The following is a 26,377-nucleotide window of genomic DNA, read 5'->3' as shown; positions in this document are numbered from 1 at the left end:
CCATATTCTGTTTTGGCAGTTAATTGTAATTTGCCACCCAAACTTCTATTATCGGCAGTGTTTGATCAAGAGGCATGACCATGTGGGGTCATGCTTTCTCATTTGTATACTTATATATGTTATTCCAAGACTGAAATATGATCAATAAAATGGGCAATGCATATTTTCAATCTACAATATTAAATCAAATAATATATCTCCTTCACAGTCCATTGTTTCAAATTTATATATCTGTTGTCAATACAACAGTAACTCTTGCAAAAGAAGAACAAAAATCATATCAAAATTATGTTATAATCAACTAAATATTTGTAGGCATAATCACTTCAATCTCCACCAATTCAATCTATATTTTCTTTGCAGTCGAGCCCAAGGCAACTAAGCAAAAGAAAGTGGTGATAGTTGATCCTAAGGTGAAGGAGGATTTGAAGAAAGATGTGAAGAAAATAGTCACCACCAGAGTCCGAGCCAAAAAGAAGAATGATCACTAGATCTAAGGCAGCTTAATCCCCAATTGCAAAGGGAAAAGGAAGTTGTCCAAAGAAACAAAGCAAAGCATACCTAAGAGGCCGAGAAGAAATTTGATCGTAACACCTAATGAGGAGGAGTTGGATGAAGAAGAAACCAGGTCTAATGATTTGAGAAAACTTCAAATTGTACACAAACTACCTCCAATGACCATTGATCAAGTATGTGAGAAGATTAGAGAATTAACTAGTATAGAAGCTTTTAAGAAGGTTGATTATAATTCTTTAAATAAAGATGATCAAGAGAAGCTTGAAAAATGATGATAAAGCTGAGGTGAAGGCATCCTTGAAGATTTGTATAATAAATTAGATGCCAAATGAAAGTGGGCATTATCCACTAAAAGACAAATAAGGGAGACTACTCTAGCTCAAACAATGCCTGACCTGGGGAAGACAGATGTCTATAGCCCTAAAATATTTTTGTAAAGAAATTTATACCTAAAGAGACGGCATACAAAATTTTGAAAAATAAAGCTCATAAAGTAGAAAAAGAGAGCATAATTATATGGAAGAAAGCATTTGGATTGCTTATTCCATCAACTAATGAAGAACAGGAAGACAAAAGAGATGCAGTAGACTTAGAAGGGCAAGATGATGAAGAAGATCTTGCAAAGCTAGAAGAAGTGAGGAAGTTAATAGAGGGGAGTGCACAAGATGTTGTCACTATTGAGGACATTCCTGATTCATCATCACCGAATCAGAATGTATTAACTGAGGAAGATTTGAAAAATGTTAAATTAGAACCTCAAACACCTCTTCCATGCACCAATGCAGTTTTGCTACAAATACAAAATTGTCTACGAATTGACACAAAACCATCCACGTATTGACAGTGCACAAACTGATGGTTTTAAAGTTTCATCAATTACAGTTATTGTTGACATGAGTGTCGAGCAAAAAGGCAAGGCAATTATTGTGTTTCAACAATTCACTCATGTCACAGATGAAAAATCATATGAGAAAGAGGCAGTAGAGAAGTCAGAGTCGACAAAGCAAGAGAAACCAAAAGAGCAAGAGGCTATTCAAGCTCATATACAGTTGTTGAGTGTCATGCCAACTAATACATTAATTGTTACACCCAAACAAACATCTAGACTGAGCACAAAGGGAAAACAATTGCAGATATCACTATCTAGTGATAGTACCCCTCAACCACAAATAGTGGCACATAAAGATGATTCACCAGAGGAGATAGTAAGTTTGGATGAGGTCATCACACTGCCCATGTATGACCTAAACAATATGACTTTGGAACAGATGCAAAATTTACAAACGTTGTTGAGTCACAATACAAAGCAAGAGCAATCGAGGAGAGAACTCAAGAAAAAATAGGTATTACATCACATTAAGGACATTTTTGTTAATGTTTTTGAGATTTAGGATGTTAATGAGCAACATCAAATTTTGGATCAACTAGTGTATATAATTAACAAGTTACAAACAAAGGATAAAGAGACTAGAGATAAATTGTTGAGATGGTCTAAGAAGAGATTTGAGCACAAAGTTTTGGCAAAAGTCTCAATTGAAATTGCAATCAAGCAGGTTGAACTTTCTAACCTAGTCATGAGTTTGGAAGGAATTTTGTTAGTTATTCATTCTTTGTACATGAAACTTTGTGATGTTAATTTCTTCACATTGGAGAATCAACACTCTATTGATCAGTTAAGGGCAGATATGAAGGCTTGTACAATTTCATTGAGCAAGAATGCAAGTTCAAGCTCACATTCTTAAAATAAAGTGGCATATGATCAAGGAATACTAGTTGAATTGATGGTTAGAGACAATAGCATACGACAAACATTGATTTCAATTCAATTTATGTTATTGCCTCATTTAGGGCCCATTTGGCAAGCGGAATAGGAATACGTATTATGGAATATGTATTCCAAAAATTTTGAATTCCTTGTTTGGATGCACCAAAACGGAATTGTAATACAAAGTAAAATAGGAATATGTATTCCAATTTTGGCCCAAAAAAGGGGTTTTGCAATTCCACCCAAATAGGTGTTATTGGAATACGTATTCCTATTCCACTTTTTTTTATTTTAGAAAACATAAATTTTGGGGTCCATGAATTCCCATCAAATATTGGCTGAACCAAACGAAGAACAAGAATACGTAGCCCCATTTTCTATTCCAGAATACGTATTCCTATTCCTCTCGCCAAACGGGCCCTTTTAGAGATAATTCAAAACGAATTATTTGTGGCTTAGAATCTAACAAGGAGAGATCCACATCTCTCAACAACAGAGAGCCTAATTGATCTAGCTACTCAACTAGAAATTCACATTCAAGTCATGGAATTTATGAGAACAAGATGGCATAAAGGACTTGATGAAATTTCGGCTTCTCATAAAATATTTTTTGATAAATATAAGCTTACCCCTGCAAACCCCAAGCCATAAGTGTCAAAAACAAGGGGGAAATATCCTAATATACATAAACAAAAGGGAAAATGAATGCAAAACCAAGGGGGAATCATTTAGAAATCATGGAGAAGTCAGAAGATCAAATGAAAAACAAAGTTATCAAATGAGTTGACATCAAAATTTATAGACATGTATATATTGCATAGCAGAATCAAGTTATTTTTGAAGACCAAATCACAATCTCAAAGGCGGGGAGGGGGGCGGGGGTGGCTAGGGTTGCTACATTTTTGTAATTTTGAATGAATTGCTAAGTCATGACAAAGTGTTTTTGCTACTAATGTCAAAGGGGGAGATTGTTGATCTCTAAGCCTAGTTGTCGATTAGTGTCCAACACTTAGTCATTCAGTAAGCATTGTTGATCAGTCGTCACTACGACCGAGTCATCCAGAGAAGGCCAAGCTACAAGGACTTGTTTATATATCATTACATGCCAAAAAAGTCAAAGGTTGTCGAGCACCCCAATAGAGACCAAGCCAGCATACATGCTGAATAAAACAATGGAGACTGAGCAATGTAAAGATTAACTTATGTTGAGTAAGTCAGTATATGTCAAACCTATGGAAACCGAGAGACAGCATGAATGTTAGTTATGACCAGGTGCCAAAACATTCAATTGCCAAGTAAACTAGTTTTGGCATATGTGTTTGTAATGGCACAAACACTTATGCAAATCATTCTAGCCAATTTTTATGCGATATTTAAGAATTGTAGAGACAGTTAAGGAGAAAACTACGTGTTTTGTCATAAGGCATTAATCCCAAGAAACACAAACTAACCAATCAAAAAATCAGAAGGGATAAACGACAAAAGGATGAATTATGGGTCATTGATTATAATCTAGAACTTTCTACGATTATCTATTTAAGAAGGAATCTAAACCTAAAAACATTGTGGGAGCAAGATGAAAGCATGAAGGAGCGAACAAGGTAAGGAGAAATCAAGGAAGGCGAAGTTTGACAAGGAGAACAGACAAAGCAACCTAGCAGTGAAGAGCAGAACATAGAAGATCAAATAAGGAGATCAAATTAGACATTGAAGAGAGAAGATTCATAAACAACTTTTGAGAGCAAATAGAAGGATCAAGTACTGGGACATTTTAACAAGTGAATCAGGGTGAATCTCTTAACAGAGTGGTTTTAACAAACCTTGTTTAAATCTCCTAACAGAGTGCTTACTTTATTGTAAGTTTAAATCCTTTAATCAAGGTAGACTTAACAGTCTTATATTGCTTTTAACCAAGCAGACCCCTCACAAGATAGATCATCAGAAGTGATCAAGTTGTAGCCCTAACAGCAGAACTTTTTTGTTGCAGCAGTAAACATTTGTGGGTTTCATCCCCACTCAATTTTACCTTCACCTTGTAGGGTTTCCAGGTCACCAAATCTCTGTGTTATATGTTTATATTTTCATGGATGTTATTCTTAGATAGACTTCATTTCAGCATTACAATTTATGATTACATGGTATGAGATCTAAGATATGAGAAGGATTAGGAATGAATGCAATTAATCTATTATTTGTTTAAGAAGTGAAAAGTTTTATAAGTCCTAATTCACCCCCCACCCCTTCCTCTCGGTATCTTGTTTCCCAATAAGACTCCCAACAATTGGTATCAAAGCAACGTTCTCTTGAAATAAGTCTAACAGCTTGAGTGCTCAGATCTTGGAGATGGAGGCTTAGAAATTGGGAAAGATCATTGAGAGGTCCTATGTTCAAGTCCTAGCTGATCCATATCTAAGATACTAGGTTCTTCCCTGCAGGATTGGGTTCTGGTCCCTAGTTCAGCCCAAGTACTTGTTCAATCTTGATATGTCGCTAAGTTTGCCAAGGGTACTACCCAAGTGCCTGGCATCTCCGTGGATAGGCTAAACCCACAAAGAACCCAGGCACCTAGGCGATACCCTTAGCAAACTTAGGGACATACCAGGAGCCCAAACACAATCTAATCCAACACATTCCAATCAGATCTGTTACATCTTATGAGAAGAGTTACATCTTTCGAAACATACAGTTTTGAGAACCATAGAATTTTCCTTGTGCTTAAATGTTTAATTTGTGATGCAACAAGTTGCTACCCTCAATTACCTGTCACAACCAGCAGTCCAAGCACACATACAAATCTGGAATACATCAGAGAATTAGATAGATTGAAACACCAATTTATGCAAACAAACCCATCCAAATAATTTTACAAAAATGAGCCACATCTGTTGGCTTCTCAATACAAATCTAATCTGGTCTATTCTCATACCTCCCAAAAAAAAAAAAAACACACTTTCTCTATGAAAAACAAACCCCATAACATATGCACTCAACACCCCCAAAACTGCTGCCCAAGGGAAATTGCAGGTCCCCTCCCAAACTGTTACGTAGCCTCCCTCCAAAAAAGCATCCAAAAACAACTTTATTAAAACACCCTCTCCACTCTCTCACATAACATTGCTGAACACACCCCTCAGTTACTAATTTCAGCCCCCTTCTGTTTGTAACACACATGAGAAGGATTAGGGATCTTCTTATTTAATTTGTTTTGATGTTACATGGATGCCCTGCATCAATTTGAAAATTCATAGTTGCAATCGCCGAATGACAATTGATCACCGCATTTTTCAGCTCAGTGAGTAAACCAGAGAAAAATTCACAGGTCAAAATCGGCAAGTTTTTCTGAAAATAACAACAAAATTTAGGAACACCCATTCCAAGGAGCACCAACACACATCTTGCTTTAGAAGCACCACTTCAGAAAATGTACATCCCTTACCGTTCTGAAGCACCTACTTCAAGTTTAGTTACAAAAGAAAATTTATTGAAGGGGCTCTCTGTTACAATGCTTTACATATGAATCAAATCAATACCGCGTGAACTTTGCCTTTATCACAAACCAGTCACTACCCTGTCTTTTCAATCAAGAAAGATGATCAAGATAACAACCATCACAATAAAGTCATTCTGCCTCTTTCCTGTAACAACAATGGCAAACATGCCAATGTGATGCTATAACTCTGTCGTCTCATTGATAATGTCCTACACACATAATTACCATGAATTATTATCTATTCATGTTCAAGTTGTTCAAACCAACATACAGAATCTTCATCACAATTTAAACATATCTGCAACCATGACATTAGACAACCATAACTTCACTGCTATTGATCTATCCTTTCAGACAGCCTGCAATAAAAAACTTTGTTACACAACTGTTATCAACATTCTTGTTCAGGATCACAATTTTCAAATCTCCATGAGGAGCTCTGTCATTAACTCCTGTAAAACTTCAACAAGCTTGATTACCAGTGACATCTACTCACAATCCACAAAAGCATCATTACACTTTGAAAATTTTCAGACATATTCAATTCTGAAACCAAACAATCAGTTGTTATTTCTGAACAACATTTTGCATACACAATGTATCCCAAATATATTCACATATTCTAGTAATATGATCAGAAAATTCTTATTTTGTCTGAGTAATGAAAATTTTCTCTTCAAACAATCTGTTTTTAAACATCTATGAAAGAAGCAATAAATACTGATTGTGGTCAAATTAGAATATCTTTTATATAGCCTCTTACTGTCACAAAGTAATGTCATGGCCCATAAGAAAACCTATGCTTGTCAATCTCTCTTAACATTGCTTTTCTTCAGACTTTCTGCTTGAATCCTCTGTATAATCCAATCAGCAACTTCTTTCTCAGCTTCTTTTCTGACACCATTCTACTTACTTTATTAAATTACTATTCTTCAATATGTATCAGTCTCTTCCTTTCTTTTCAATCAACTAATACTATTAACAACGCTGCTTGCTCCTACAGCACCAATGCATACATCAACCTTTTCTTCTTTTTGCTCTAGAAGTTTCCTCATATCTTCATATCGCTGCCATTGACTGAGAATAAATTGTGCACCTCTAATTAATAACTTCAAACTGGAAGTTCATTATTGTTGACATATATTCAAATACAAAAAGAAAAAAGCAATTGTGGTTTGTATTAAGATAAACCGTTTCATTAAATACAGAGACTTTTTTTTGTTTATCGTGCCAGAGCTAACAGACTCCTATCGTATTTCTTCCATAGATTCACACAAAACTCAGTTTTTGTTGATATTATCTTATTAGAGAAAAGAAAAATCAGATTCATGAAGTTAGTTGTAAAAACTAATCTTCTTGCGCAAAAACGTGAAGGAAATAACTGGTTTAAAAAACCATTACCATGCTTGTCATATGAGTTGGTTCATACTTCATATTCAAACCACTTCCAACTTTTAGTAGAGTAAAATGTTTCCTTTGATTGTAAATCAGTTGTTGAAGTTAAGTTCAATAATGGAATATTGAAACTTGAACCAAGGTAAAAAATCCTAAACTTTGATAACATTGATCAGTTAAAATTGATACTGATTAAAACCTTCTAAACTGATATCTTAATCATGTTTTAAATCAGTTACTGTAAACTGATTCTTATTATTAGAAAGAAACTGCGCCCAAACTCAGTTATTGAAACCGTCTTTTTCTGCAGTCATGATAAACCCACTTTTGATTATACTTTTAACTGTTTAAATGTCATGATACTATTCTTCGGTTCAGTCCAAAATTGATGGCATTTCCTTAATTAAGAAAGGATATTTTCATTTCCAAATCAATTGATATGTTACTAAAAACTTCTATAAGATTGAAATGAATAGCTTCAAATGCTTGTTTCACTTAATATGAATAGCCTTCGATGTTTTAAATAGCAATGATTAATAAATGAACCTTAATCTTTGTCAATCAGTCTCTGCAGAATCATGAACTGTAGTTGTTATTTAAGATGATCCACTGACAACCATTGCAATTTTGAATAGAATAACTAAAAAATTATTCTTTGAACCTTTGTATGAATTGATTTAAACTGAATTAGTGAAGTAGCTGTTCAGTATTCTTTGAACCTCTTTATAAATTGACTTAAAGTGAACTGATGAAGTAGCTGTTCAGTAACAGTGTTCCCCTTGCCTGGATGACAAGAAATCATCTTGTTCAATATATTAAAACCGTATTGAATCTTCCATACCTTCGAACTCCAATTGACTGATAAATAAACTGACACTCTCTTGAACCTTCTGACAACAATGACAAACGCTACCAAAGACAACATGCCTATGAAGCACCGGACGAGCCTATGAAGGTGATTTGTATAAACTGTGAGGGAGTAATTTCTGGAGGCATAAACCGCCTCAAATACCAACTTGGGGACATTAGGAAATATGATACAAATCCATGTGACAAAAGTACAAAAGAGATAAAAGGATTGGTTAATGCCCTACTTGCAGCTGGGGAAGCGAAAAAATTGCAGGAGAGGGGAAGATTAGCTGTAAGGGCAGCCATAGCTGAAACTCAAGATGCTCCAATTGACATTGAAGAAGATGCAGCACTTGAGAGCATAGTGGGCTCTCTTCGTTGCCCACACATCCGCAAACAAAGTGCCTCGTCTTTTACTGTTTTTGCTTCCTCTAGAAGAGTGCATGTTGCTTCACCACCATCAGCATCAAGGATAGGCAATTATTTTGTGCATAGAACACACCTGGAGCACAACCATCATTAGAGGCCACTGGATGGAACAAGGAGGCACACGAGACAATAGACATTGTTGCTGAATTTTGGTATTTCAACATCCCATTGTGTGTGGTTGAGAGTCCTTATTGGCTAAATTTGGTCATCAGAATGAGAGTTTCAGGAAAGGGATACAAGGTCTCTTCACAAGGATTGGAATAAGAAGTTAAACCACTCCATTTCATTTTAAAATTTTAATTGTTTTTTCTTGTTTATTAAATCAAGATTGTGTACTAAGACTTGATTTCACTTTGTTTTTGTAGGTTGCTCACAAATGCAGTTGATAAGGCAAGAGCAGTGATGGAGGATTAAAAAAGAGAGTGGAGTAAATTTGGCTGCACCATTCTTTATGACGAGTGGACAGATGAAAAAACCAAACCATTGTTAACTTTTTGGTTGATTGCAAGGTAAATGTGGTGTTTAGGAAATCAGTTGATGTCTCCAACAAGGTGAAAAATGCACAAACATTGGCATTAATTGTGGAGAATGCTTTCATAGAGTTGGGACTGTTAAGTTTGTAGTTACATTCAGATTGATATAATCATGAGTTTCATTATTGATAATATAAATATAATATATATTACGTATATTATATTATATTATATTATATTATATTGTACATATGGTTAGTTATATTATTTTATACTAACTAATGATGTTTAAACTTTGGAGACATGTCTCTTCAAAAGACATATCTCCTCTCATACTTATACGAGATCCAAATCTGCATTTGAAACATATCAATCACATGGTCATATTATTACATTTGCAGAAATGATCTATGTTGTTTAACATGGTATCAGAGCAAGACTGCAAATGAACACAAATTAAAATATGATGAAACCATTTGGCACTACTCACCATTGGCAATAGTGGAGCAGTCAAATCATAATAGTTAAAGATCAGTCCACTGGAAGAAGTGAACATCACCATTGATAGTGCCTGGGGACCTGGCCGATAGAAAGAACTTTTAATAATACTTAGACACGAATAAAGCATTAACGTGAAAGAACAAGGATAGTGGGGGCATCCAAAATTTAGAAGGAATGATTGGGGTTTGCAGTGCAAGGTTCAGTGCAAGTTATTTTTTAAACATAATGTATAAACTATGTTGCAGTGATTCAAAGGGTGATCAAAGATCGTACATGTCCAACAGTTGGGTCACGACTATTTTATTTGGCAGTATGGTAGTGTTGTGAAGGAAATATGAATACCGTGAGTTCTGAAGAAATAAAAGTAAGCAATGATTGTGGTTGGGTATTGAATTGTGTATTAAAGTTGCTTGAGGGCCTTATATTTATCAGGTGTCGATGAAGAAACAAGTTGGTGGAATAACTTTATAAGATACGTATCAATTCCTTAATCGCATCCTTTGATAAAAATGATTTGTGTGTGATTGGTAGCTTTAATTATTGATATTTAATTTCCCCAAACATTGTTATTATATCAATGTTACTTGTCTACCATAGACCATGGTCCTGTGATGAAGATTTTCAGTTTTGTCTCATATCATCTCTGACTGGCGTTGTAGCACATATCTGCTTCTTATATTTCTTATTCCCTTGTTATTTCCTTAATTGTTGTGTATCACCCGCTGAAAGCATGGGTTATCAGTCCTGGAAGTAACTATTCTTTCACACTACTTATTCATCTATGATAAAACTTTCAGAACAATTGTCATCAACACCAATCGGCACCAACAGTTGATTTGTATTTATGCCAACAAGTCCCTGTCCACATATATTTGCTTGGTTTTATCTGTGCGATGTCTCTTTTAATGCGGTTTCTTTTTTACACAAGCTCTTGACAGCATGTACAGGTGCCCCTAAATATACAACTGTTTACAATACTTCAATATACTGGTGCTGATTAAGTCAAACTGATCGAATCTTTTGTTGTTGTTGGTTAATTTGGCTATTTCCACATAGATAATATGTTCCACTCTTTCCAGAATTATAAAGCTTTGGTATATGATGGCCTAAAATGCTGAAGGATTTATAATTGACTGCTCTCTTTCTTGCGTATGTCATGTAATGATCTCTTCCTGCTGTCGTTTTACATCTGGGATTGTCTCCAATACTTCTGTGTCATCATATCTCTAAGTGGCTTCAACTACACTCATCTCCCGTGGTATATTTGATGGTATCTATGATTCTCAGCTATCGTTGACTGGGTTTAGAAAATGATTCAAGTTTGATACTTCATTGGATGATAATCATTTTCAACTAGGCTTCACCGAATATCAACATGCAACTGATCATCATCTTCTAATGATTCCATGTGCGTATTATACCATTCACCAGTCCTTGTTGCATTCAAGATTCACATTTTCTCTGCCCTTCATGTACTCAGGATATATAGAATGTTCAATACTATTTTCGGGTGTCAAATACAGAACTCAGTAATTGATTAGTTGTTGCTTGCAGACAACTCTGAACAATTTCCTTTTGTGCATCATATTGTTCTGCACTTAGACTGATATAGTCAGCAGTTTCATCTTCCATAGACGCTCCCTTCACTCCTACATTCTCTTTACTACTCATATTCATCAACGAAGATGAAGATTGGAAATAACCCATCCTCTTTGAAAGTCACAAAGTAGTGTTCTTTGTCTTTGCTATTGATTGTTAAAAGAATGTTGCATCTTATGTTGCAAATTGTTGTGGAGATGAGCTTTGCTGTAACCATGTTGTAAATTCTGAGCCTTTTTCTGAAGGATATGATGTTGCTGTAGCTATTGGCTAGTATACATCTGATAGCATCCCCAGTACAGAAGTTTAATGATTCACACTCATTCCTAGGAAGTTTAATGCCTGAGTGCGCTCTCCATTATCTCCTCGCATCCACATAAAAGGTGTACTCATGCTACCATTGTCTTCCTTAATACATAGTGGATGCCTCTTTGAATTTGCTTGGATTATATGCTTATGATATCATATTGCTGGTTGTTCACTCTATGAGAAGATACGTAAAATATAAGAGTAGTCATATAATCATATAGCTAAGGATTAGATAGGATTCTTAAATGGAGACCCCAAATTTTGCAAACTTTAGGGCTCCATCAAGTGGCTCCCATACAAGTCAGATTTTTTAGTCTGGTATAACAAGTAAATGTACTATACTGAGTTGAGTTGAAGACAAACTTCATCTACCTCCTTTTCCTTGTCTTCTCCAAATGTGATAGCTAGTTGCCTATCCACTGAAAGCTGCAAGTAATCTGATTGCATCCTTTCAAATGCTTCTTTGATTGTTTATAGTTGTGTATTAATGATTCCACATGAAAATTGAGGAGATTGAGATTAAGAGAGAGCCGGACATTTGACATTTCATCAACTCCAACCTTCGGATATGGTTTCGCAAACCTTCGGTGATCTTGATCATATTGATTCAGAGGGAGTAAACCATGTTGTGATGGAATCTTCAATGATCGAGGACTCTAATTCATGCAACTATGTGAATGGGCCTACCCCTTGTGTACATTATAAGAAAGTGGTGACTTCAATTGAACCGTTTACAAGTCTCTCTTTGACAAATGAAACTTGACATATGAGTTGTAGAGTCATTCAAGAAGCACAATCATACTCAATCAAGGTATTGGCATATTGTGGACGGGTTTTTGTTCTCTTCTACTACTAAGCTAACTGAATGTTTGGACTTTCAATGGATAAAAGAACCAAGTTAGAACTTAGAAATGAGTTATCATATTTGATACAAAATTGTTCAAAAAATAAGTGGAAATTTTACATTGTGGGGGAATACTAGTTAATATTCCATTCTCACTTTTAGAGGAGAGCTGTTCCATTCTCAAATAACTTAAGAAGAAAATTTTGAATCTTCATGTTCAAATAAGTATTCCTATTTTTGACATTTTTCTCTCTCTTATTTGTAATTTCTATACATACTATAAAGGTTATTTGCCTTGATCTTTTCCTTTATGTTTGAGGATGTTCTTATAGGAAAAGAAAGTTGGTACTTTACACATGTTGCCAGATATTGTGCAAACTCAAACTAACGATAGTAGCTCCAAAGACGCTAATGATCACGATTGATAAAACAAGGCTCTCATCTTTGTTGATTAAGATTGTGAGAGTTTTCTACATTAAGAGGGAGTATGACACTTCTTCGAAGGCAATGCACGAGCTTAGAAGATTGATACTCGGAGGGAGTCTAGAAATACATGTGGGTGACTGCATGATGTTGATGGGCCTACTCCTATCTATATTATGAGGAAGTATTGACTTACCACTAGAAAATCCAAAGATTAATATCAGATTCAAAATGAGTTCGACAAGCATCCTTGGGTGAAGAGAGTTTTTTTTTAGGAAGTAACTAGAGGACCTAATTTCCCAGGAACGATGTTTAGAGGGGGAAATTTTGAGATACAATCCTTCATAGATGATATTTTTTCTATGAGGTAAAGTTCTAAGAAGAAATCCTTCGTAATGCGCTCTTCTCTATGAGAGAGAAGTATGAGGTGAGAACCCTTGGTTCCACCCTCTAGCACCAACTATGGTGGGTCCACCCTCTGACTTGGTTCATGGTGGATATCATGTGAGTTACTACATGATGCTGTTGTAATTATGTCATGAAAGATGACGATCTTTCATTGATGTATATATTTAGAGGGGAGTTATTGAAAGGTGACAATCTTGTCAATAACTGGACCTGTTATCATAACAAACTACATTAAGTTGTTCTAGTGTGCTAGAAGTTATGACACCGAACAAAAGGTCACTATTGTAAGGTGACGATCTTTTCAATAGATGACCAACCTTTTAATACCAAAAAGTATTGAAAAATATTGGTGTCATTGTTATAGGCCAGATTCTCCAAGACACATTGATATCCATCATGATTATAGGCCGAAATTTGCCAGACATCATGAAAATTATTGGTGTCATTGTTATAGGCCGATTTTGCCGGACACATTGATATCCATCATGATTATAGGTTAGAATTTGCCAGACATCATGAGAATTATTGGTGTCATTGTTATCGGCCGGATTCTGTTGGACACATTAATATCCATCATGATTATAGGTCGGATTTTGCCGGACATTATGAAAATTATTGGTGTCATTGTTTAAGCCAGATTTTGTCGAACACATTGATATCCATCATGGTTATTTAGCTGAATCTTGCCCGACAGCATGAAAATTATTAGTGTCATTGCTATTAGCTTAGGTTTTGCAGGACACCATGAAAGTTGTTATGATTCTTCGAGTCGGATATTGTCAGACACCATAACTTAAATCTTTTATAGACCACACTTTAGGTGATATTCAAACTTATATTAAAGTTATAATAATTGCGTAATTTCCCTCCTTGCTAAAAGGAAAAGTGTTGAGAAATTTAGTCTCATTATGAATTATAGCAAATTCCTTATATAATATATGTGTGTTGATGGAGTTCTGTTGATATCCTTAAATATGTCATTCTAGGAATATCATTCTGAGATAATATCTCTTCATATACTCAAGAACATAATATGTTCTATATCAATCATTCTTAACTAAGAGGGAGTGTTAAGTTTGTAGTTACATTCAGATTGATATGATCATGAGTTTCATTATTGATAATATATATATATATATATATATATATATATAGATATATATATATATATATATATATATATAGTACATATGGTTAGTTATATTATTTTATACTAACTAATGATGTTTAAACTTTGGAGACATGTCTCTTCAAAAGACATGTCTCCTTCTCTCATACTTATATGAGATCCAAATCAGCATTTGAAACATATATTGCATGGTCATATTATTACATTTGCGGAAACGATCTATGTTACTTAACAGGGACTAGAGAATATGGTGCAAACTGCAAATCATAACAGATAACATGGCAGCTGGCAATTTTATGTCACATATGATCAAATATTAATAAGTGATGTTTAGTTTAGTTTTGAGGTAAAATATGGAAACTAATTATTGATTATTTTTACTAATATGCCAAGTGGTATCCTTCAAAAAAGGCACCCTACTCTTTTTTGGATATTTTGTGCAGCACATGTCATTGACCTTCTTTTGGAGGACATAGGAAAACTTGATTGGGTGACTCCAATTGTGGAAGATGCAAGACAGATCACGAAATATGTCTACAGTCACCCTTGGGTTCTACATTTGACAAAACAGCTTCCTAAAGGGAGATATTTGGTGAGACCCATTGTTACAAGGTTTGCAACAATTTTCTTGACATTGCAAAGCATTATTGGTACCTTATATGCTTTGAAACAGATGTTTGTGAGTCAACCATGGCTTGACTCAATTAATTCAAAGAAGCTTGAAGGAGGGGTTGTCACATGTCTTTGACAACATTTTTTTATAAACGGCTTCTGAGATTGTGAAGGTAAATTCAAAACTTGAGTTTTTAATTATTCTTGATTCAAGTCTCTCATTATTAATCAGTAACTTACCAATTTCATTAATTAATCTTCCTATAAACTAATTTATATATTTTTAATTTCAATTGTAGGTGTCCAAGCCCCTAGTTCGGGTTTTGTGCTTGGTAGATGAGGATCAAACACCAATGGGGTATCTTTATGAGGTCATGGATAGGGTCAAAGAGTATTAAAAATTACTATAAGGGGGATCAACTCAAATATGTTCCCATTTCGGAAATTATTGATAAGAGGTGGAACAATCAGCTCCACCAACCCATTCATGCAGTAGGGTACTTCCTCTACGATGATTCATTTTCAGACCCTAATGGAGAGGTCATGGAGGGCCTCTTTATATGTATTCAGAGAATGATACCCAATGTTACGTAGAGAGATCTTGATGTGACCAAACAACAAATATATGTGAAATAAAAGGGTAAATTATTCTCTTCTAAGCAGGCAAAGACAGCAAGAGAAACTCAACCCAGGGTAAAACATTTGCAATTTTTCCATTTGATACATCATGTTTTCACTTTTCTCTTTGTTTTCTAACTTCTTGATATCTTATTTTGCAGATGCGCAGTGGCAAAGTTGGCGTGGAAATACACATCTAAAGAAATCTTCTCTCAGAATCTTGTTTTCTAACTCATCCCATCGTGAGTGCAATTGGAGCTTATTTGAGCTCCATCCACACAAAGAAGAGAAACAAGTTAGCCCAAAAATGCCTTGATAACCTTGTCTATGTGCAAAATAATCTTTCGTTGCACATAAGAAAGGCACATGAAGCACCAGTTGGTTTAGTTAGTTTTGATTATATAGATCCTTACAGTAATTGGACAACACAGAAGCAACCTCCATTGTTTACTAAGGATGACATCACTTATTTGGAGAGACAAGCCATGGAATGGGAGGGGTGGATTGGACTTCACATTGGATGACACTGAGTCAGGCAAGGAGTCATTGATAGTGCCAAGAGGAGATACATGTAGGATGGAGAGTGAGCCATACACATCTACAGAGACCAAGCAAGGAGGCACAGTCATACCCAGTGTAGGGTTCTACTTCTAGAGGACTAGACCCTCTAGTTCCTCTCCCTTATTTTCGTCTAGAGTTGGGAAGAGGAAGATGTAAATGTAATAATGTCTATACTTCTAGTTTTATAGAAAGTATTTACTATTTTGCTTCCAATCATCAGCATTCCACATAAGAATGCAATTTCGTACCCACTTTCCATTTATATATATCTAAACTCAACTTGTTTCTTTTGTGTTCTCATTACTTAACTCATTGAATGCATCTTCTCATTGAATTTTGAAAAAATGCATTTCTAATTAAAATTATGCTGTTTTTTAAGTTCTCGAGTTTTTTGCCAATTTATTTCAAAAATTGGCCGAATTTTTCGCAATTTTTTTAAGGTTTGATAATTTTTTGTCGAGTTTGAGTTTTCCAACTGTGTAAATTCACTTAGGTTTAGGATTTTGTTTCTAACATATGAACATTACATCATAACGCAGAGTTCACAGTAAATTGAACACAAAGCAGTAGGTGTCATTAACGAAAGTAATAAACAGCTATTTATGGCTATGTAGAAATGATTTATTAATTTAGATTTGTTCATATATCCGGTCTTGGTATAACAAATTTTGTAATTCACAATGATCACCATTTGCTAATGCAGATAGACATACTGGTCACATCATCAAAGAAAGTAGCTAACAGCTATTTTTGGCTGCGGATGAATGGTTTTTGTTTGTTCAGATTTGTTCATAATCTGGTCCCGGTATAATGAATTTACAATTCACATTGATGAGCATTTATTGCAGAAGATAAACATACTAATTGCATATGTGTGTGTGTGTGGTTTTTACATGTTGTGTATTAACAAAGAAAACTCCCAAAAATATTTAGCTTAACCAGCAAACTGGGTCCCGGACCCAAACTGGCAACTATTAACTGTAGCTCAATTATATGATGTTTTATGCCTTGGCATTTGAAAGGCAACTTGTAATGAATAAAGGCCACAAAATTTTTACCTGACAGCCAGGGACAAGCGTTAAATTTAGTATTTTGGCATCATCCATTTACCCTGCTACTCAGTTCAGCTTAATTCAAGGAGAGAACAACACAGATAGAATGTCAAGATCCAATTACAGCAGAATGTTATGAAGGCCAACCAAAACAAGGAAACCAGTATCACTCAAAAAGCTTGATGAATAGAATTCTCTATATTTTAGAGAACATCAAATTTCTATTAAGAACATCAGTTTTCCACAATCAATAATAGTTGTTAGTAATATCTCTGGTTGTGATGTGAATATCAGGATTTAACTGTGTGATTTTTGAGTCAAACTCGATGACCCATGTTTCATGAGCATCACCTAGATCCAATGAGTGCTAAGTGTTTCATTTATTCTCATGAGAGATGGATTCATGTTGAATCACTACTCATGAAACATGGGTCATCGAGTTTGACTCAAAAATCACACAGTTAAATCCTAATATTCACATCACAGTTTGACTAGCTGTGGAAATCATCTCCTACTTATCAATATCTCTGGTATCAATTGTCAAAGAATTTCTCATCATTTGTCAAGAGAAGACCCCGATGGCATTTATGGCTGTTATTTGATTTTAACAATCCTCTCAAAGTCTTCATTTTCTGTAGAGTAAATTTCTCTGCTGGGAATGGGAAACTGCTATTTTTTGCTCTTTGTGGACATTTCTCTCTGTTCACTTCAATGCTCTTGAATACCAATAATTCGATTCATTAAGATATTGTTGTCTCTAGAGTCTATAATAGGGCTTTCTCATTACCACTACCTTCCTCGCCTTATCCCTAGGTGTCTCAACCAAAGTAATGAGACTCGGATTCAACAAGGGTAACTCGACTCATGACCCGGCTCGGACTCGCCTTTGACTCGGCCGTGACTCAGCAAAGTGGAAAAACCCTTGAAATTTAGAGATTTTTTAGGATTTAAAGAAATTTCATGCACCCATTATTAAATAAAGCTTAAAGACACAATATCATCATGAAATAGAAGGTAATTTGATCACATACATAACCTACATCAAATACATAAATACCAAGGTAAATTTTAGATGTATTAAGAAAAAATTGAAAACAAAAATTAAAAATCAGCTGAGTCAGCCGAGTCAGCTAGGCGAGTCAGGCGAGTCAGCCCAATTGACCCGCCGAGTCAGGGTCACAGGTCATTTTGACCCGGCTGAGGTAACTCGACTCACCAATTTGGACGACTCACCTGACTCGAGGCGAGTCTTGTTACTTTGGTCTCAACAATGGGGGGCTCTCTTATACTTCCTCTTGGCTTTCTCACATTCCCATTATCTCTGGTTCCTTATTGGATGATGGGTACGTACAATCTAGAAGCAAAGTAAAACCAAAGAACCAAAACTTGGAATCGGATCGTAATCGGCAAGGCCAACTCAACTCGTGAATCAACTATGACTTGGCTACGAACTGATAAAGTGAAAAAATCTAAAACCCTTGAAATGTAGAGATTTTAACAATTTAAAACTTTTTTCTGCAACCTTTATTGAATATAACTTAAACACACTATAACATCATCAAATAGAAGCTAACATACATAAACAAGGAAAATAAATGATAAATCCATCACATACATAAAATGATAAGTGCGGCATTTAGAATGCCTTCAATTTTGTTGTATATGCTGTTGATTCTCATTTTGCTTTAATTTTTTCCTTGCCATTTTAGCATACTCCATTCAATGCTTTGGATTAATTATAGTTCATTTTATGTGAATCCAAAATTTCAAATAACAGTCACTTATTTATCATGACTTAAATCAGGTTTTTAGGATGCACATGTTTAAAATGCTTAGAAGATTGAGAGAATTATCCCGATTTCTCTCCCAAAATCTTACCCTCAAATTTTCTTAATGTATTCTGTTTGAATATTAAAAAACATTTATATAACTTGTTGGTAGTGAAGATCCGTGGTTCAGTGAGGATAACTGTTAACAACTGGTAACTATGCGCATTGTGGTTCATTCTGTCTTTGTAGAAATTAATGTTTGTACTTGTAGGTTGTTCTCTGTTGACAAGTCTTGTGATTAAATTTACCCAAATTGTATGAAATCTTGGATGTAAACAGTAACTGTTCTGATTCACATCTGATGATTATAAAGTAACAAACTCATGGTAAAATACTATCTGCACAGGTCATTTTAATCTTGCAGCCCAACCTGGATGAAATGAAGTGTGACTTTGGTAATATGCAGTTTTAGAATCCCGATTCATGGCAGCTATTTATGGCGATTTTCGCTTGAATCGCATAAGCCGCCGAGTTAGGCGATTTTGGTGATTAATCGCCAATCCAGGTTACCCAGTCACCAAAACTCAGCAGGGTTGAATCGAATTGTAAAAACACCTGAATCGTGGAAATTCTGGGATCTCTGAATTAAACAGAGAGAGAAGTTCAAAATCTGAAAATGAAGGAAAATGAAGAGGCAATAATGCCTCTCATGCAGCTGTGTAAGAATTTTTTATAGCAATATTTTAGAGCATACTCCGTGATCCATCTTCAGAAAGAATAAAGGAAAAATGGTTGATGCAACTGTGTAAGAATTTTTTCATCGATATTTTGGATCATACTGTACTATCCATCATTGGGACCACGGACCTTGGACTATGGTCCAAAAAATTCATGCAAAAAGATTTTACACAGCTGAATCCAGAAGCATTCTTCTCTTTTCACTAATATGGACTGGAAATATTATGTTTCCTATCTTTGTCCTGATGACAGATTATGGAGTATGATCCAATGCATTTATGTAAAAAGTTCTCACACAGTTGCATCCAGGAGCATTCTCTCCTTTTCACTAATATGGATGTGGATTTATCATCTATCTTATAGAAAATGGAATCTAGTTTATCATTTATCTTCTTTAGCATGGGTTACTGAAACTTCCCTAACTATTTGCTAAGTAAACATGACCATGTGAAGACAAGTCTGCTAGAAAGCCATTCTGCAGCCAGTTAGTTCCACAAAAAGAGTAGAGAAGCAGGATAATGTCCCCGCACATTGAATCAATCATTCAAGAGATAAAACAGAAGAAAGATAAATATGTCTACCAAATTGGAATAACACAATCAGATAGTCACTGATGCAGATAACTTCAACAACCTTGTACATCCATCTTTTGCAACTAGTATAAAGATTTTGTTTAGAATAATTCTGTGTTACCGATTCACTAATAGGAGACCCCAGGTCCTCATCTGCTCTGACCTGGATTCCAGGGTTCAGGTCCAATTCCTTCAGGGAACTGGCAGTGTCCTGTCCATAGCCTGTGGATCCATCATGGACAAACCCACAAATTGAACCCTCAAACCCAAAATCCAAACTAGTACCAAGATTGATAACTTAGGAATAATAAAATACCATCACAAAAAAATTAAACCATTGAGATAAGAGACAAAATTATGTCATTATATAGCAAAGTTGTGAAATATGACATGTTAATTTATGGCCAAAATGAAGTGCCAAATGTGTGATTAGAAATGAAGTAGACATAAAGACAGATGACGAACAAATCAGTGTACGCTATCACCTATGCTTCTTTAATGATGAATGCAAAAGAATAAATTACTCTCTATAGAAACATAAACTGCAAAACAAATCTGAACATAGAAATACAGCATGAGCAACTACAAATGAGGAGATCATGCTCAAGTGTTTATAGCAAGAGAAGAATTGTTGTTGTAACAGAGATGCTGATTCTCAAGGAGAATTCATGGGTTAACCCCAAGGTCACCTAGAGACAAGGAGACTTGGAGACTTTGGAGACTGGTATCAGTACTGGTATGGCTAATTTTGAAAAATAGGTGGGGAGGGGTACTTGGAGACTGCAATTGTTTTTATATAATTTAATAATTTTCAAGAAATATCATAACATAGATCTTTGAAAACAAGAAAAAAAAAAGCTTTAAGTTTGAACATTAAAAACCCTTGAATCCAAATATGATATATCAAATCTGAAATTCAAATCACTACTACTAATAGTAATGTCATTTAATATTGTGTCAGAGTCCAATAGTTCAAAACTCACACTAAATATCTGATTTTTGAGTATCGCATATTGACAGATTCAGTCAATTAGGGCTTCGAACAGCAACGTCTGGACTTCCAGCAGCAAAAAATGATGGTAAATTTGTTTTTAACAAGCCTTTAACCTGGAGACAGCAGGAGATGCCATAAAACATCGCGGGAGACTGAGGCACAGCAGGAGACGTCGAGATGAAGTCTCCACCCATTTTTGATGTCTCCAGATATGCATGAAGTCTTGAAGACACATCTTGGAGGGGTGGAGACGTGTCTTCTGGTTACATAGGTTAACCCCTTTCATCCCCCACCCAATTATCCTTTTCTTTAGGTCCAGTTGGACCTTCCTCAGCTAAAAGCTCATTTGGTAATTTGTTAAAAATGACCTCTACTTTGCATCTCAGTTTACGAGGAAGTATTTTGAGTATCTTTTGAAGGTAGGCTTGTGAATCATATGTGATAGTTGGACCCCATTCTCTCATATACTGCAACCAGTGAGGTTCTAAGGGAGTGTCATTCACTCCAAGCATCGACAAATATTCAGCTGCAACTATTTGGTATTTTTTGGTTGTATCCAGAGAGAATCTGCTTCTGGCCGCATCATTCCTTATACCTATTCCCAATCTTTTGTCACCTTGAAGAAAGTTCCCTGCACGAGGAAAGCATGCATGCCCACTTTTGGAAGAATAGACTACTGCCTTGTTACCTGCAATGTATTCCAAATCTGAGACATTGACCCAATCACCACCGCTATGCTGTGAGAAATATATTCTCCATAATTCCCCGGAGAAGTTGCTTATTCTAAGAGTGAAATGCTCCCAATCACAAACATGCTCTCCAATTCGACCAAGAGGTAGATTCAGCATCCCAACCTTTGCAGTGGCTGGTCCATTGAATGGACAAAACACCCACATTGCTATATCAGTGAACGTCCCCCCAAGTGCAGGTTTAACATGCACATAGACCTCTGCAGTTTCCAGCTTTCCCAGTTTGACTTCCTTTGAGTGACCACCCTTTGGCAAATCTAACCAATATTTACCATCATTTGAGCCCCCTGGAGGTAGGTTTGAACCATCACCCATGATGAATTCAGGAATTTGTACACCTCTTTTGCACAGTAGGGCCCCATTTTCAAAGAACCATGAAACTGATGAAGGTAAATAGATCTCATCTGGATGAAAAAAAATAGTTGGCCCATAATGATTCACTAAAGCATGAATCTGGTTGAGATTTGGCATTGCACTGAGATTGAAATCAACATTCTTTAGACATGCAACAGGAACACAGTTCTCAGTTAACCAAGAATTACTGCAGTAGAATACTCCTGTTGACACCCCACGGCCTTCCAATCCCCGGTGATTTGGTCTTAAAGTCCAGACCCGGAAAGGGAATTTAGGAAAGTTTGTATCTGTGCTCCAAATAAGACCATTATTTTGACAAGATTCTGTAAGATCCGAACGAACACATCTGACATCCTCCACAGATGGCTTATTGGGAGTATCAGTAACCACAATACCCATGGCCTTGTACCCATCAGATGGGTAAGGTAACCAGAAGTAAGCATGTCCATTCTGTTTTCCAGGCCAAGCAACACTACTCCAGACCAAAGTATAGTTCAGTGGCTTAGCCAGAGCTGGACATGATCTTCTTGGACAGCAAGTTTTCTCACATTCCTCGGTAGACAATAGACTACTAGTAGAAGCCTTTGATGCAATTTTGTGTTTCTTACATTCACAGACCAGTTTTCCAGAACCACTACTCTCCTTAGCAACAAGAACCCAACCTTGTGGAGGTAAAGAATTAGGCTGTCCGGAATGACCAAGACTAAAGAAACCTGTTGGTATTTCCACAGGCTTATAGAAACTTGCTCCCTGATTGTCTTTTCCTCCTTCCTTGCAACTCCATATTTTCTCCAGTGTAGACACCAGAAATACTTCAATTTCCCCCAAACATATATTTCCCGTTGCAAACCCTGAGCCTGCACGTTTCAATTTCAAAGCTTTAGTCTCATCCCACAAACTGAAGTATGTAAAATGTTTTGGGCAAGCAAGAATAAAGCAAAAGGTATGTCTGTACATTTTAAATCCACCTGCAATTTGAATGTATGTAATTTCAGAAGATTTCGCTTCTTGTATGAAAATTAATTAATTACAGAACTCACGAAAAGAGCAATAATGACCATAAACCATAAGCTAGAAACCATAACCATAATGTCTTCCATTGTTTTCAATCAACAGTTCAATCCGAACTTATGTTTATACGTAAACTTGACAGAGTTCTGATTCTTCACCCATCATTTGGCAGGCACAGCTCTACTCTATGCTCACCTTATAGATGGAACAATTCACTAAAAGTAAATAAAACTCTATATTCTTATAAGTGATAATGGAATTTAAAATCTTCAACTTTGTAAAATTTAAGTTCACGGCTGGAATGAATTTAGGTAAATTTTTTAGTGGATTAAGAACTGAATTTTGCCTAATCTGACTGCATAAAGGAACCTTGACTTCGTCATTTTAATATCAATGATTCAATCAATAGCCTTTATTCTTTTAAAAATATGAGAGATATTAATCTAAGATAACCCTCTAAAATAAGACAAGAACAAACGAAGTATTATAAGATTCTGCTAACGATTAAGTAGTACATAAAAAAGCAAGATGAAGGCATAGCAGAGCTAAGAAGTAAATCATGAGTTCAATTACTGTTTGTGCTAGAGTAAGGAAGTAAGGCATCAAAAACTTAATTTTATCCCTTGGTATGCTTACCTTAACAATGTTTTTTAATATTTAGCTATTCCATTCATCAGAAGCCCTAATTATTTCCAGTCAGTATGAGCTATTTCTGAGAATATGGTATTGCTAGGAGAACAAGATGCCTATTTTAGCCAAGTAATATCAGTCTTCTTTTTTCTGAATTCATGGCAGATTGGGTCAGAATATTTTCATGATGCAATTTCTTCCTGGACATAGGATCCAGGATCATCAATTTGCCTGCCAACAAGCAATTTGGGCATAATGCAGAATCCTTCTTTGATTTTAGAAGCAGAAACAAAACCATTTACTAACTACATTACATAAAAGCGATATGAGCAATGGACCAAAGGCGGCCTGCCATCCCCTGATCCTATGACTATAGCAGAAACATTGGTTATTTCTTCCAGTATAGAACAGCACATATATCGCACGCGAATTTCCAATAAACTGGTAAAGGTGTATGTTTCACGGACAAGGGCAAGCTATCCATGTTCGGTGCAAGATGGAAAATGAAGAGCCCTTTCAGGTCCTCATCTGTGTTCTTTCAACTTAACAGAATTATTCCCTTCCATGACTACAATAAACAGGTATAATCCCATGGTTAAATCAATGCTCACAGGTGATGTCCGGGATAGCATGAAAGATACAACCGTCTGTTCGCAAGATATAATTTATCTTAGTGGCTTAGTAAATGATTTTAATCAAATGACCAATATGGTGGTTTGGTGTCAAATTGTCAATATTACAATTTCTTCCCTTTTGCTAGGCTTAGTGCATGATCTCGCTCTGCAACCTCAACGAGATGGGTGTATAAGCCACCCAACACTGAATCCTACTCAATGTCAGCTGGGCGAGGGTTATAATATAATCAAACAGTGAGCTTCAAAGCATGAGTCACGCCCAGAAAACCATGTGCACATATGGAGATCAAAATTGGTAGAAAAGCAAAAGCTAGCTCACAAATGAGCTACTACCAGACAAATACTGATCAAATCGAAACTCTAACAAGACAGGTATGTTTTGAAATGGTGTACTTACCAGGAGGCCATGATGGCAGAGGCGAAGGGAGGCGAAATGGGTATTGTGCAGAAGCAGTAGGGACCATCAGGGGCAAGTCCCTCTTTCTCTTTCTCCAACACGAACAGAACCGGCTAGAGCTGCCAAAGATTTCAAACATTGTACACTACAGCTGCTCTTGCTCACATTATAAACAGTTCACCCCGCCCTTCCTGGCTCAATCTCAATCTGACCAAGTCCATCACAATACCCTCCTTCGACAAATCCCTAACGCACACGACAATTCAATGACCTTTGATCGGCATTGTGAATACCTGGTAATTTCCTTTTCCCCGTCTATTTATTCACAGCTTCATAATCCAGAAGAAACGGTTCCACTCTGTTGTTTTTGGGTTTCCCTGCTATATCCAACGTCCTAGAGAAGCCTCAAATTTGTTAACGATAAATGTGCTTTTCGTCACTGGAATGCAACCGTGGCATTGCAGAAATGGTAAACAAATTAAAACATTCTTTGACGTCTTATACTATTTGAATATTTTTTATCTATAAGAGTTCCATCTGAAGCGCATGTTTTAAATGGGTTTGGACAGAAAAAGAAAGCTTAAACAAACAATGTTGACCATGCTATTTTTAGAAAGACGTCTTATTATTATAAATAAAAGTATATATAATATGATATTCTTTTCTATTTTGTCATATGTTAAGCAAGAATTGGAGTATATATAGAAGCAGTTTTACAACTATTATTTATTTTTGAGTGAGTATAAGAAAGTGATTGAACGAACATATTTGTATTTAGAGAAATTTACATAGAATATGTACGAAAATCTCTTTTAAATGTTTATTTTATTTTTATTTTTAAAACTGAATGAACACTAACTCAAATGTTATATGTAATTATTATTTAGAAAAGAGTTTTTTTAATGTTTTATAAAAAATTGTTTAATTTTGATATAATTTATTTATTTAATCTAAATTTAAATTTAAATGATTCTTAATTTGAATTTTATATGTAGTTATTGTTTAAAAGAAAGACCTTTAAATAATCAAATCAATTATATTGAATTAAAAAGGGTACAAGTAAATGGTATATTTAGTAATAAAGGAAATTACACACATGTAACAATAAGGAACTCAAACAATAACAAAAAGAAAATATAAGTGATGGAGTTGTAATCATCATCATTTAATTTATCGATCAAGAGTGATGTCTATGGTTGTATGCAAAGGAGAATTGAGAAAACTTGTGTGACAGTCTACTTTACAACAGACTTGCAAAAATGAAATATACTCTAAAGCACACTTGCATGAAAAGAAATTTCTAATCAATCTCACACTAGAGTTGAAAGACTAAACTAATTAACACTTATTAGGAATAAAATGTTTGCTTTATTTGAATTTAATATAAGAAAACTAGAAATAGATTGTTGCTGAAAATCAAACTTGACTATCTTGTTTCCTCATGCTGAAACAAGCCTCTCTAAACCTCACCTTTTCTTAAATGATTACAAAGTATATACAGAATACATATTCTATAATATCTCAACCAATCTAATAACAATTTGAATCCAAGGTC

The 26,377-nt window shown here is 35.4% G+C and overlaps 1 protein-coding gene across 6 annotated transcripts; it reads right to left on the bottom strand.

Annotated features, from left to right (window-relative positions):
* Positions 1-5,082: 5,082 nt before the first annotated feature.
* Positions 5,083-25,370, bottom strand: LOC149536545 (hypothetical protein At1g04090-like). Of its 6 annotated transcripts, none has more exons than XR_016356998.1 (4): positions 24,823-25,335; positions 21,036-23,006; positions 20,174-20,274; positions 5,083-5,980 (listed from the first exon to the last, which is right to left on the bottom strand). XR_016356998.1 is itself a non-coding variant. In XM_089804563.1 (2 exons), the coding sequence occupies exons 1-2, from the start codon at positions 24,959-24,961 to the stop codon at positions 21,319-21,321; spliced, it is 1,827 nt and encodes a 608-aa protein (XP_089660689.1). In that variant the 5' UTR covers positions 24,962-25,370; the 3' UTR covers positions 20,918-21,318. The 6 variants fall into 6 exon arrangements, 1 of the variants encoding a protein (XP_089660689.1); XR_016356999.1 differs by lacking the exon at positions 5,083-5,980 and adding an exon at positions 6,392-6,848; XR_016357000.1 differs by lacking the exon at positions 20,174-20,274.
* Positions 25,371-26,377: the final 1,007 nt, after the last annotated feature.

Source organism: Cupressus sempervirens, chromosome 10, assembly GCF_028749045.1.
Source record: "Cupressus sempervirens isolate cs-2001-9-10 chromosome 10, ASM2874904v1, whole genome shotgun sequence".
In the NCBI taxonomy this organism is placed as follows: Eukaryota; Viridiplantae; Streptophyta; class Pinopsida; order Cupressales; family Cupressaceae; genus Cupressus; species Cupressus sempervirens.
This window is presented reverse-complemented; position numbering and strand designations above follow the sequence as displayed.

Excerpts from the sequence above, each read along its gene's own strand:
- LOC149536545 (XM_089804563.1), bottom strand. The coding sequence starts at position 24,961 with ATGTTTGAAATCTTTGGCAGCTCTAGCCGGTTCTGTTCGTGTTGGAGA. Across the intron at positions 23,007-24,822 it reads TCTGCCATCATGGCCTCCTG|GCTCAGGGTTTGCAACGGGA; the intron begins GTAAGTACACCA and ends TGAAACGTGCAG.